This window comes from Lates calcarifer, linkage group LG18 (genome assembly GCF_001640805.2).
Source record: "Lates calcarifer isolate ASB-BC8 linkage group LG18, TLL_Latcal_v3, whole genome shotgun sequence".
In the NCBI taxonomy this organism is placed as follows: Eukaryota; Metazoa; Chordata; class Actinopteri; family Centropomidae; genus Lates; species Lates calcarifer.
The window spans coordinates 10633273-10647544 of record NC_066850.1 but is presented as its reverse complement, the minus strand read 5'-3'; the positions used below and the strand labels follow the sequence as shown (position 1 = coordinate 10647544).

The 14272-nt window shown below is 40.2% G+C and overlaps 1 protein-coding gene across 1 annotated transcript; it reads left to right on the top strand.

Annotated features, from left to right (window-relative positions):
• Nucleotides 1-105: 105 nt before the first annotated feature.
• On the top strand, nt 106-14265 carry parpbp (PARP1 binding protein). Its single transcript, XM_051077881.1, has 11 exons — nt 106-191; nt 597-752; nt 1454-1690; nt 1818-1922; nt 3034-3204; nt 3347-3501; nt 7033-7216; nt 7354-7535; nt 8789-8870; nt 12308-12494; nt 13020-14265. The coding sequence occupies exons 2-11, from the start codon at nt 603-605 to the stop codon at nt 13340-13342; spliced, it is 1776 nt and encodes a 591-aa protein (XP_050933838.1). The 5' UTR covers nt 106-191; nt 597-602; the 3' UTR covers nt 13343-14265.
• Nucleotides 14266-14272: the final 7 nt, after the last annotated feature.

Genomic DNA, 14272 nt, shown 5'->3' with positions numbered 1-14272 from the left:
ACCCTCTAGTATTTTGCACCGAAAAATAAAAAATAATATCGGAGAAAAATACTTTCAATCGAACAGCCCCCACTGTTACATTCTACAAGCTGATTGGCCAGGGGAAGCAGACGTCATCGGCGATTTAAAATTTCAAAACAGCTGCTTTTTGTCGTGAACGTGTGTTCCTGGAGCCTGCTACAATCTTAGAGGTTTGCACCATTATATCAACATTGTTTGTTATTTACTGTAGCCATGTAGTTAGTAAAGTCTCAGTTATATACATGCATGAAATGGTAGCTGACAAAAGACACAGTGAGTCGTATTTGTGGAATAAATTGATTGTAAGTTAACTTAGCACTGCAAGCCTGAATGGTGTCATATAGGGGAAAGGTTATAGAGTACTTTACTTACTTTACTTTTAAATCCAATTACTTTATTTTGCTCTATCAACGTTATATTTTTATGATTATAGCCTGTCTTATGCAGCAAAAACTTATTTATTTAAAGCTGACTTAAGTTTATAAAGCAGGTTCACACGTCCAGCTTTGGTTTAAGGCTAGTAAGCCACATTTTCCAAAATTTTGAGAAATCATATTCCTCTTGTGCTATTTTAGGGAACAATGGAGGCTTTAGGAGAGCGTCTGAGGCTGATGGTGAAAACTGTAAGGAGAGAGTGCCACAGGGTTTTAGAGTCTGAGAGGACCACCATTCATGGAGCTGATAGCATGCTGATGGTGCTGCAGCTGGCCATGGCAGAAGTGAATAAACAGGTAACAGTCAATTCCCTCTACAAGTTTGCAAATGCACAAAAAGCAGCTCATTCACACACATTTAAGATAGTCTAAAAATAAAAATATTATATGTAAAGAGTTGAAATACACAAGTTAACCGCACTGGTAAATCTGTAGTAAGCCGACAATACTCAGCACCATTAAGGCACATTACATCAAAAAGTACAAGAGCATTCATCACTCTGTAAACAATATAACCTGACCATTTCTTGTACTGTGGTAGTTGACAGTCTTACCTGCCTTTTTTGGGGCATTCATCTGTGTTTTGTTGATCATTTTAGAGCTCAAGCACCTTGCAATTAACTCTAATCCTTTTGACAAAAGGATGTAAACCAGCAAATAAATGAAAAAGTCAAAATGCTTTTAATAAAAAGGGAATAAGGCACTGAAAATACTGAGATCTACAGCAGCAGCGTTCTTGCTGTAAGTCATCTGGTGGCCCAAATGCAAGGCTGCATGAGCCCAATTCACATCACCATCGTGGCACAGCTCAATTGAACCATCAGGCTGACTGTCATCACGTCTATAACTGATGATATTACCACTGGTTTCCGGCTGAGACCGCTCATGGCCCATTTTTGGACTGCGGGAGAAGGTCTTTTCTGCTTTTGAACTGATTGGTTCCAGGCTGTCTGTAATTATGGCTGTTGCTTTCACTGTTTTCTCTCTTCCTGTGACAGCACAGCGGAGAGTTCAAAGTGGCTCTGAGTGATGTCCTGATGGCCTGGAAACACTTACTGTTAGGCAAACTTCACCTGCCACCCCCCAACTTTGCACGCTTGGAGAACTATGATCTCATCCTGGAGGCATATGAATCCTTTCTGAAACGCTCCAACACCGTGGACCTGGTTGATATCCTCTCCATGTACAAACAGCTGAGACTAGTGGACTCTGATCCAGAGGAGCCTGTGAGCCCGGTGAGCAGGAGCTGGTTGAAATCAGACTGATGTTGTTGATTGTGGATGGTCAGATTGGCTACTGAGTTAGCGATAAAAAAAGATTAATTTATCTCTCTAATATTCTTTTTTTTATTCTTCTGCCAAGATCCAGCTGTTTGAGTTCCTATCAGGCAACACGGAGGTCTCAGAGTTGCCAGATTCCTCAGTGCCGTCAACACCGTCTAGTAAAGGCAGGCCCTGCAGCTCACAGGTAGGCCCAGTCCTGTTTTCATGAATTAATAAAAAGGTGCAAGTTTTTTCATAAACTCCCAAAAGAAATCCGCTACTTCCACTTTACCCTTTAACCTTGCATAAAGTGCTTTTCAGTAGCATTTTTCTCCTGCTGGCAATACTCCATGCATTTACTTTTCCAGTCTTCACCATACTTAATTTCTGTCTGGAATCCATCCACCTGCTCTTATTGACAGGAACTCTATATCATATCACTCTGATTTAAGAGTGCAATGTGAATTCAATTACCAGACATATGTTTAAAACACATCACAAGTGCTTCTGCAACAGTCTCTTTCCTCCACTCTTCTGTCACTTGCAAATTTATGAGTTTTTAGTGGAGGCTTGCTGCTGCACTACCAGTTAGGGTGATGTAATTTTTGGAGATTAATACAGGCTGTCAGCTGCTGTTTTTAGTGGTTTCACTCAGGCAATAAAGCTATGGTCCCTTTTGGTAGTTGATAAACACAACCTGGACTGGTCAAAATTTTATCAAAGGAATACTTTTACACGTTGGGAAATGCATTCAATTCCTTTCTGATGGAGAGATACAGGTATCTGACAAATTAAAGGAAAAACCTGGCTCAAGGCTTACTAACACACTTTATGTTGGGTTTTATTTTCATTTCATTAACCATCTCCGTCTATCAGTTCTAGTTCTAGTTCAAGTATGCTTTTAGGGGTCCTCTAGGGGTTAAACACCTGTGGGAGATTTTGTATTGATGTGTTAGTGTTCACCGCAACTATCAGCAAACCACCAACTGTGGGAATGTCTTTTGAAAGAATGCTGTTCATCCCTCCAGTAGAATCCAATACACGTGGAGAATTTATAATAAGGGGCACTGAAGATGTTCTGGAGTTTCGTGGTGGAACAATTAACTTTGTTTTTTTTTTTTTCCTTTATTTTGTCCACACTCAAATCTGTCCATTAACATATAAGGTTACAGCCAGCAGCTGGTTAGTGTAGCTTAGCATAAAGACTGGAAAGAGGGGGAAGCCATTAACCTAGCTTTGCCCACAGGTAACAAAATCTGCCTGTTAGCACCTCTAAAGCTGGTGTGTAACTTGTGTATTCTGTGTATTATCAATAGGTGAAAATGGCAGTGAGAAGGGTTTTCTGCTCCTACCTCAATTTGCTTGTGAACACCAAGGATGACATGGCTTTGGCCCTAACTCTCGACGTCCCCAGTCGCACACTTGGACGACAGGAATTTACTGACATCAAGCATGCTGCGCAGAACAACAACACTTCTCTCTTCTTGGTAAGAAACATCCACACTCAGCATGTGCATGGGCTTGAGCAGTGATGTATTCATACATTACGTAACAAGTAAACTATGACTTTATAAATTGGAGTAATCCTCTCTGGTGCAACATTTGGGTCTTTTTTCCTGCTTTTTGCAGGCTGTGACATCTTTTGTGAGGGCCATCCAGCTCGGAGGGAAGGGCTATGCTCCAGCTGAGTCTGACCCACTGAGGAAACATGTCAAAGGCCTGTCTGACTTTGTCCAGTTTCTAGACAACCTGGAAGAAATACTGGGGGAGATTCCTGACCCAAGGTACACAATACAGCTTAATCCAGACTTCCACTCGCTCCCTGTCTTGCTGTTGCTTTTGAGGTAATGCCTCCCCACTTGTGTCAGAATCATCTGTAATTGTTAAGAGGCCTAGTTTCTGACTTTAAATCAAATTTCATTCAAAGTGACACAGAGTTGCAATTCATATTTTTGACAAGAGTAGAACTGAATGACTAAAAGCTCAGAAGAATACAAATACTGCATTGTAAAATATACAGTATATTTGTCATGTAGATACTAGGCTTTAAATTACATTACAGGAATAGTTTTATGTTTTGAAATATGCATATTCCCTTTCTTCCCAAGGGTTCAAAGACAAGACTGATACCTCTGTGTATATATCTGTCTGTTAAATATGAAGAAACACCTAGCAGCTGGTTAGCTCAGCATAGTATAAAAGCTTTAAAGAGGGAGAAACAGGTAGCCTAGCTCTGTTAAAAGCTAACAAAACTGCTTATCAACACCTCTAAATTTTGCTCATTAATAATTATTTGTTGGCAAAGCTCTAACTGTCACTAAAGGCTTTAAAGAAGCAACACATCTGATAGAAATATGTTACAGGGAAAAGGATGTTATGAGAGAGAGGAATGATTTTTTTCTTCTTTTTTCCCATTTAACTTTGGACAGTATCTACAGTTATTTGTTTGTGGCCCTGGTCCTACAGTACTTTGGAGGATTTACGTCACTGTGTGTCTGAATCTATCCAGACCAGATTAGACAGCAACTTTGGATCGCCATGGGGCATGGAGATTTCTAGGAACTCATCAGCACTGGTTCAGTTGGTGAACCGATGCCTCGAAGTAAAGCAGGAGACCATCAAGCCACTTAGAGCTGCTGCAATCTTCCTGTCTGCGGTCCAGCCATAGACACTCAGAATGTGTAACTGTACTAAGTCACAGTATTATGGTTTACAGTATGATGGCATTCAATGTTTTTCTCTCAGCATTTCCACCTCTTCTGAATGGTAAAACCTCCTATTATCTGATAATATATAGATATAGACATAGATACAGTCAGGTATAACTATTTGGACAGTAATTTTTGAAATTTTGCACCACCTCAGTGGCCTCTGCTGCACTCGCCTTCAGGTGCTGCTTGTTTGTGGCCTTCAGTTTGTCTTCAGTATGTGAAAAGCATGCTCTGTTGGGTTGAGGTCAGGTGACTGACTTGGCTATTAAAGAATATTCAATTCCTTTGCCTTGAGAAGCTCTTGGGTAGTCTCTGGCAATATGTTTTGGGTCATCATCCATCTGTACTTTGAAGTGCCATCTTATCAGTTTCACAGCATTTGGCTCAATCTAAGCAGATAACGTAGTCCTAAAAACTGCTAGTTCTATCAGCAGTCACATCATCAATCAACACCAGTTATCCAGTTTCCTGTGGCAGCCAGTTCCAGTTCCAGTTCCAGTTGATGTGGTATGCTTTGGCTCCATACTCTTTTGTTCCCATCATTCTGCCACAAGTTCATCTTAGTTTCATGTGTCCAAAGAATCTCGTTCCAGAACTGGACAGGCTTATATAGATGTTTTCTAAAGTCTAATCCGGCCTCTCTGTTCTTAAGTATTATCAGGCATTTGCACCTTGTGGTAGACTCTCTGTACTTACATTCATGAAGGCATCTCTTCATTGTAGACTTTGGCAGTGATATGCCTACCTCCTCCAGAGCGTTCTTGACCTGGTTTGATATTGTGAAGGGGTTTTTCTTCTTCTGTGATCATCCACTTTAGTTGTCTTTCAGACTTTTTGTTCAAAAATCTGTAATTTGTAGTAGACAAATCTAGACATGCTCTTACAAACAATTTGCTGACATTTTCCATTCCAAGTAATGCATCCTTAAAAAATGCTGTATTTAATTTACTGTGGCCTTACAGTATACTACATTTCCAGAGAAATCACCCTGAGCTGATGAGGGGAACACACAGATTCCAAGAAAAGTAGAGTACGCTTCAGTATCTGGCAGCAACTATAGTCAGATACAGTGAAACTCATGATTTATGATTGAGTGGAATTTTCTTTGAATTGCTTCACTTCTTGCAATTCAAGTTCAGGGTAAATTCCACTTCCTCACTGGTGTGGATGTTACAATGCTCATTGAATTAAATTTCAGAAAGCTGAACTGTGCTCAGCAGCTCTGTGTGGAAGCCTTGCTGCTGCTGTTGCTGATAGACATATTTACAGCCGGTGTATCAGCCTGTCCGTCACCTGTGCACTGAAATAACACCTGTGATCATGAAATCCACCTGTCCCACTGCAGCTTGTTATTATTATTTCCTTGAAATCCCTGTAATGACTCCCATCTAAGCTTCTCATGATAACATTTGGATTGCTAAAGCATGGTCATCTTTGCTACATCAAAGTTTGGTTCACTCACTTTGATGAATTATCATCAAACCTCAAGCTCCACAGATCATTCTCCATACCATTACAGATTATTTTGGATGTCGAGGCATTTGGCACAACAACAAAAGTGGTTATCAGAAATGATTTAGCCGTTCAATCATGTGAGGGTTGAGCTTTGAGGTGAAGCTGTTGAAGGCATCCTTTGTAGCAGTCCCAGTAGCGACGTTAGCTTCACTCAGCCGAGCCATAACAACACATTGTAATGTTTGTGTAGTAGTGGATTCAACTCTCACTGCTCTTCTGAAGGTTCTCAGTTCATGCAGGCTGATGAGAGCAATCCACGTCTGATGAGACACTGATGAACTCGGCCAACATGTGTCTTTCAGCAGGCAGTGCCTTTACGCTCTCAGTGGAGTACTGTATTTCCTCATACAAACACCTTCTACGGAGAGTTCAGGGCCCCTTGTTCAGTGAACATCTGTTTTCCCAAATGATTCTGTTACTGAGCCCGGCTCGTTCACATCAGAGCTGGGTCAGGGTTGGACCACCGCCTCTCCACCTTACTGCTTTCTTTTCTAACATGCTTTAGTGCACTTGACTGTTAGAAACCTACAGAAGTGATATGTTGCTATGATTTTTGGACATGCGACATAGACGGTGTGCGAGCATGGACGAAAATCCACCCAAAACTTTAAAGAGGAAAATCCTGGAGTTTTCTCTGCTGACAGTCCATCGGTGAGCACAGTGACAGTGCCCAGGGTGACTTTAACAGGGATTTGGAGCATATTTTCAGCTTCATAGCTGTTAACATTGGCAAAGCTGCGTTACAGTGAAATAAAGCTCAACTGGATGTTAACACCAAAACAATTACTCTGAGCCCTTAAAGTCAGTGTCCAATTAATTGAAAGTGAAGCTGCAGTATATCTTTTGAAGACATTCAGACTAAGGCCTTGGCTTTTCTGGGTTTTCACTTTTAGGAGAGAGTTATTCATGTTGGCAAATATTGGCTGAACTTTTGAACACTATTAATTCTATCCAGATGAAAACCTGTGTGTGTGTGTGTGTAGAAAGAGTCTACTCCTTTCCAAAACAGATGCAGTTTTTTTTCTACCTACAGTACAATACAGCTCTCCCAGCAGATGTCAATGTGAGTGTCACTGTGTTTAACTGCAGTGTATGTGGAGCTAGGCTGGTGACTGCCATCAGGGCAGTCCTGGTGAAGGGACGCAGCAGTGGAGAAGAGTTTTTCGCTGCAGCTGAAGAGACAACAAAGGAGCTGAAGGAGAGGATCTGCCAGATCCACCAGATCCAGAAACAGACAACTAATGGAAGCAATACGGGGATAAGCCCTGCCAGGGTAATGTATAGCCTCTACTCCTCAGCCACTCAGCCACAGTTTTGATGACCACACATCTATACAGCAGCCACTTCTTCTTTCACAGTCACCTATGGGAGCTGAAAGTGTACTGATTGTTGTGTTCTGTTCCTCTCCAGCCTAAAGCTTATGCGGTCAATCACGCCACTGCATACGGAGGTCGAGACACCATTAAGGTGCTGATGGCACTCCTGGACGAAGAAGCCCTGACTCCTCCGTGTCAGAACAAGGCAGACCTGCTGTCTGAGGATCAGCCTGTCCTCAATGGAGCTGAGGGAACATGTGTCCTCACGTTATTCAGGTTGGTTTAACTGGAGTTTGACTGAAATGGCCTTTGTATTTCTAAATGAGCAGTATATTTCTTAAGGTAACAGCAGATTTCTTTGCAGCTGGTAATGCCAATCTTTTGGTCTGTTAATCACTATGGTACAGAATGAAATATCTCTAGGTCTCTTAGATGGATTGCCAAAATATTGCATATATATTCATTGTTTCCAGATGATAAATTCCACTGGCTTTTTTCATCTACCACAATCATCAGGCCACAATTTTAATTTGTCGCATAATGTGGTTTATTACTGAAAACCTGCAAACCTGTCATCATCCTCAGCTGTAGTTCATGGCTCTGTGACTAGGTATAACCTCACAGCCACTACAGACTTTTAATCTTATTAGTATATACTTAAAATGGTGCTTCAATAAATATTTGATTTATAAAAAGAACACTGATCAGATTTTTTTGATGAAACATTAAGCTAAAATGCCAAATAATTGCTAGCTCTAGCTTCCCAAGTGTGTGTGAATCAGTGTAAATTCAATCCTTGTGGGTTTAAGTTCTAGGAAATTGTCAGGGTGACACTTAACACATAACCCCTTGTGTGGCACTACAATTGTGCACCATAGATCATAACAGATGATTCTAAAGAGTCTTAAATTCAATTTTACATCTTGTGTTAGTCTAATATATCACTAGTAAAAAATGTATAAGTTAGTATTTCACTGTGAGAAATGCTCACAGTGAAATACTAACTTATACACATGAAAAATTCACATGTAAAAAATGTATAAGTTAGTATTTCACTGTGAGAAAGTTATCACACAGAGTTTTGAATTAGATTAGTCCATTTTCACTACTACAAGGAGTGGGAAAGCCCCTGAAATAGCAATTAAACCAACATGAGACTCTACAACTCTCTACTGAAACCATATGGAGGAAAATCCTCCCACACCACACTGGAACAATTTCTCTGGTCAAACGTCTGAAATAAAAATATTACAAAAAAATAGCCACTGGCTGTGGTCAGGGGGGAACCTACATTATGTCGGAGGTGGATGACATTGAATGGCTGATATCCAATTTGTTGTAAAAAGCCAAACATCAACTCAGTTTGACGTTAGTGAAAACATCTTTTACTTGTTTATTCTCAGACTAAATAAAGCTGCATTAAAGAGAGCTGTGCTTTGGATTTCTTGGTTAGTGTGACCATGTAACCTTCTAGCTTTTCTAATTTATAAACCTCTTGTCTTTGCTTTTCATTGTGGCTCGTTCCTCAGATCCCCTGAAGTGTCTACTGGATGTTCTCCAGAACCCCTAAGGAACCGAGTCCAGAGCCGACTAGACCTGCTCAAACCCAAGGTAACATGGGCCCCTCCATCCAAGAGCCCCAAATCCAAACCATCAGTTACTTCAAATTGAATCAGATGTACAAACATTGAAAATAATGTCTTTACATCCTGTAATTTCTCCCTGGTATTATATTATTTATTTGCTTAGCTGAAGCTCACATCTTAACTGACTTCCACCGTTCCCGTTTGCACAGCTGTGTTTTAGCTCTTAGCGTTGGTTTGAGGGTGCTGTTTAAATCCATGGCATAAAATGACTTATTCGTGGGGGATTCAAACCATTAACCAATCCTGATGGTAAGTTATTCTATTGTTAGGGCAGAACCATTTGCTTACAGTGCACAGTGTAATATATTGTATATCTGATATCTCATTCTTCTGGCTGTAAGCTCAGCTGATTTCTTTTTTCCCTGTTGCATGTTCATTTAGAGTTTAAAGACTTGTTTGTGTTATTTGTGCTCTTTTGTTGTTTCAGTGTTATCCGTCAAGCAAAGATCAGCTCATTAGACTCTTTAATTAGTCACTTATCATAACGAACACTCAGCAGGGGAAAGTAACTTTGTGAATTTACTATTTACTGTAATTACTATTTCAGTTCTGTACTTAAGTACAAAATATTTCCATTGTATGCAACTTGATGTTTCTACTCCACTATATAGCACAACCAACTGGATCTTTTTAAACAAACGTGAATTGCCAAGTTTCATTCTATAGGATGAACATTTATAGCAGGGCTGAAACTAACATTTATTTTCATTATTGATTAATCTGGCAGTTATTTTCTCAAGTAAGCACGTAGTATGTAAAACATCAGAAAATTGTAAGAGGAAAAAAAATGCCTGTCACAATATTCTATGGTGCAAGGTGACAACTATAACACAACAGTAGAAATTTCTCACATTTGAGAACCTGGACAATTCCATTTATTTGACAGCTATAGTTTAAAAGTAATAATAGGTAAGTAGAAGTAATTTAGAAACAGTGTCACCGTTAGATAGTTTGGCCACCAGAGAGCACTGACAAGTTGAACTGTGAAATGTTCAGCACAGATCTTTTTAAAGGGGACGTTCACTGATTTTACACACCAGAGTTAGTTTAGTAGTCTTCTTCTACTGCAAGTTGTACAAAGTCTTTTGTGGCTCCATACAGAGCTGTGAAATCTAATAAACTCCTCTCCACTTTAGGCTACATTAGCAGCTAGTAGCATATTGCTAATTTCCCACTGAACTATCTGAGTTGCATTGTGGGTAATGTAGGCAACTGGTTTTGATGAGGAAAAAGAATGACAGGGAAAAAAAAAGACGTCTGTGGTTCTGCCGCATCAATTATGTCACTTTTCCTTTATAAACTGTTCAACCTGAATCCACCAATGTTACAGGAGTGTAATGCAAAATTTCTTTATATGGTTTTCAGATAAAAAAAAATATTATTGGTTGATATACTGTTATCATATTTTTGAATCCCCTCTATATCAATATTAGTATCAGTCTTGAAAATTCAGTATGTACCAGCTACAACGTTATACTCCTTGTATGTTAACGCATAATTTATAATAATACTCTAATACAATACTTATAATACTAGACATTGTGATTTAAATTCATTTTGCAGATAATACTTTCATAATTTTACTTGAGTAAAACATTAATATAGGACTTTTAGTTGTGACGGAGTATTTTTACAGTGTGGTACTGCAACATTTACATGAGTAAAGGATTTGAGTACTTTCTCCACAACTGCTGAGTCACCCCAAAAACACAGACACCACCAGCTTTAGGTTTTAAGGTAGGACTGATCTTTTGACATGAAGTTGCTCCACTAAGTGAACTTCTTTTGAACATGTATGCTAAACACATTTTGAGAAATGGCTCCTTTATTTGATCGCGCTAGCAGATGTCATTTTAGCTCCCCACAATCTGGCTGCCTTCCTGTTTGAGTGCGCTGTAATGGTCCCTGGGCAGCTCACCGCTTCCTGAACTCGGTGAGCGGAAGCTTTCTGCATCAATTTCACTTTGAAGATGCCATATCAGTCGCGTAACTCGACTAGCAAGGGAAACTTGAAAGGTTATTGTTTCCTGTTGTCTGCTGAATGACTTTATCCCAGACTTCTCCAGCAGTTTCATCATGCACTGACGTCAACTGGCACACACAGAGATGGACAGATTTAGTTTCTGCTTTTGGGATTTCTCCAAATCTTTTCCTCAGTGCCACAGATGATCCAAACATAGAAAAAACTTTGAGTAAAGCTCGTCATGCCAATTTAGTTCTGCTGCTCTGTTATGTCAGAAATGTTGTTTGTGAAAAGACATGTTTGATGACATGATAATGCCACAGAATCTACATTTGTTTCCTGAGTGATTCTATCATTCTCTGATGATAATAGTAATAGTGCACCTGTTACGCATTCTCACTTCTATCACCTGCGTACTGCGTGTGAGAACACATGTAAAAATACGAAGCTGCAGAAATTGCTTGCACCTGGTTTTGGAAGTACTATCAGGAATGTCTTGGTCAGGTGTCTCCAGCATTGGGTCAGGCTTTGTGCAGGGGTTATTTCAGGACAGTCCGTCTTCAGAGGAATGAAGGCCGTCTGACCACACGGTATCCACGTTGGGCTCCCACCTGTTGTAATTGGATTAGATGTTCTCCGTCAGTCATGGTTTGGCCGTGTTCACTCTTCCATCCCCTCCCATTGTTTCTGGGGCGTTCCAGATATGTTTTATTAGTATGCAACCAGGGCAGCATACATTTTTAGCTCCATTATTGAAGTGTGCCTCAGTCTTAGGGTTACTGTTGTTTTAGGTGCTCTTTTAAGAAGTTCTTTTGAAAAGCACAAAGGCTTTGATCCCTTTGTGCTTTACAGACCCACCCAGCTTTGCTCGCTGTATTTTTTCCCTCAGATTTCTCCTCCCTACTGTGGCCCACTGGCCTGAAGGGTGAAATCCTTGGATTGTGATAATCCCAAGCAGGCGTAGATCAAAAAGTGGATGAAAAGCTGTGGATCTGTGTGCCCCAAGGCCAGGATTGTAGTCTTCAGTATCATTCACTTTGTTATAACTAGGCTGTCCGAAAAGGCTTTTTAATGAGGTGTTGCGCTGCTGTCTTAGACATACAATTGTGATAAGATTGAAGAACTGTTCTTACTTTTCAAAATGGTGCAAAGTGGGGCTGATGCATGATTTGTCAACTTTTATCAGTGACCACGGCACTCATCAGTTGGCCAGTAATCAGCATAAATAATTGGGGGGGGGAAGTTAGCTGAAAATATGCAGGAGTGGGAAAGCACTTACTTAAATTTTAGTGTGAGTGGAGGGATTTTTGTTTCAAACAGCAAAGTAAGTTTTTTTTTTGTTTTTTTGTAAAGCTGGAAACTTAGTCCACCTGCGGAGTTATTAATACTCATCATCAACCATGTCACCGTATCATAACAGCTTCTTCTGTTAATTCCAGGCCACCGACAGAGTCATCCGATCCCAGTTTGCTTGCACATACAAAGATGAAGAGCTGCCACTCAACCGTGTGCTGGAGTTCCCCAGCACCAGCCAAGTTCCCACATGTGTGCACCCAGCACCTAAACTCAAAACTACCCCCAACGTGGATGAGGAGTGCAGCTCTGATGTGAAGGGCAAAGCAACAGGTACAGACTCAACCTTGATTTCTGGAAATATTACAGGTACTTTCTGTACTCTGCTGCATGCAGAGAAAAGCTCAGAATGTCAACACAAGCTGTGCAGCGTTCTCTTTCTGCTGGGATACATTTCTGTTTCCTCTGACGCCACACAGCTGGACTGAGGCCCAGGCACACCTTCTCAGCTCTGGCCTTGAACCCTTCCCAGTCCCAGTCCTGGGACTGGTACTTACCATTAGCCATTAAATGAATCCCCATTCTATAAAACCTGCACACCCCCACATCTGTAGTAAAAACCAAAAATGCACACACACTCACAGACCTTTTGCCCATTTCCCCTTCTGTCTTTTGTTCCGTGGGAACTCAGGCTGGGCTCCATCAGGTTACATGACAAATGTTAAATTTCAGCTTCATAGAATAAACACACAGCCTGCTTCAACTAGCAGCGAACGTCAGCAATTTCGTCACAACATTTTCCTTTTTTTCCCTACCAGGTCTTCACACTCGCTTTTGTTTTGTTTCAATCTTTTCCAGCCAAGCCTACCTCTGAATGTCCAAATAAGGAGCAGAGCAGTGTACAGCAGGGGGTTGCTCTTGAGCCAAGAAGTGGAAATGCCCAAACCAGAGGTGCAGGCCCTGGCAAAAGAAAGAAAACTGGCATTCAGATACAAAGCAAGGGCAACAAGAGGAAGCAGGTGGATTCTGACCAACATGAAGAATCAGAGAACCAGCCTCCAGAGAAGAAACAACTTGCTAATGTCTCTGTCAAGATGCCTGGTAAAAATGTCAACAAGGCCTCAAGTAAGAAGAAGCTAATAGCTGGACAGGGAAAGCTAACTAGCTTCTTCAGAGTCTAATCATCATTTGCACTAATGTCATGGACTTTCAGTCAAATGCAGTTTATGCAAAGCAGCTGAGTAAAGTTCAGTTGTTCTCTCCCACTGATAAAATTGTTAATGCTGCTTATGATCATTTCAGTCTAGCTAAAATCAGTAGACTTTTTTAATTTAGTTATTTATCATCAGAATGAAGGTTTATGTGTTTACTTATTTTCCTTTTTCCCCAAGAGTCTGATGAGAAGATATTTGGTGGTAGGGATCAACAGCTAGTGTAGCACTGTCAAACAAGATGTATAATGTTAAATTAGTACAAATTACGGACTTGAACGCAAATTTTTATTAAACTTTGGACTGAGCCAGTGTAGCCATTTCCCCCAATTGTTTGTGCCAAACTATGCGAACCAGCTGCCAGCAGTAGCTTCATATGTAGCACACAGATTTAACAGGGGATTTTTTGTTACCTTTAAACAGAGCCAAATATCTATTTCCTGTCTTTATACTTGCTAAGTTAATTAACTACTAGCAGTAGTATCAATACTCTTGACAGTTAAAGTGAACAAGTATATTTCCCAAAATGTCCAACCATTCCTTTGTTAAGTCTATAAAATATCAAGAGGGTGGCAAATAACAAATTTCCAGAACCATGTCCCGTCCATTGTCCACTTTAAAAAGGTGTTTCTTTATATTTGAGAAGTTGGAAACGGCAAATGTCTGCAATTTCTGTTTGGTAGAGGACTTTAATGATTCACTGATTTTGAAAAATGGATTCATTTTCTGACAATCTCTGCAACATGAATAGACCAATTTGGTCATCAAGACATGATCCTTCTTTTCGTTATTACTTGTATAGTCTATTTAACCTGTAAAACGCCACAATGAAATCAACACTGTAAATATAATGCAGGCTTTTAATTTTTAATAAACTTTTATTTTGTTTTTCATGTTGTG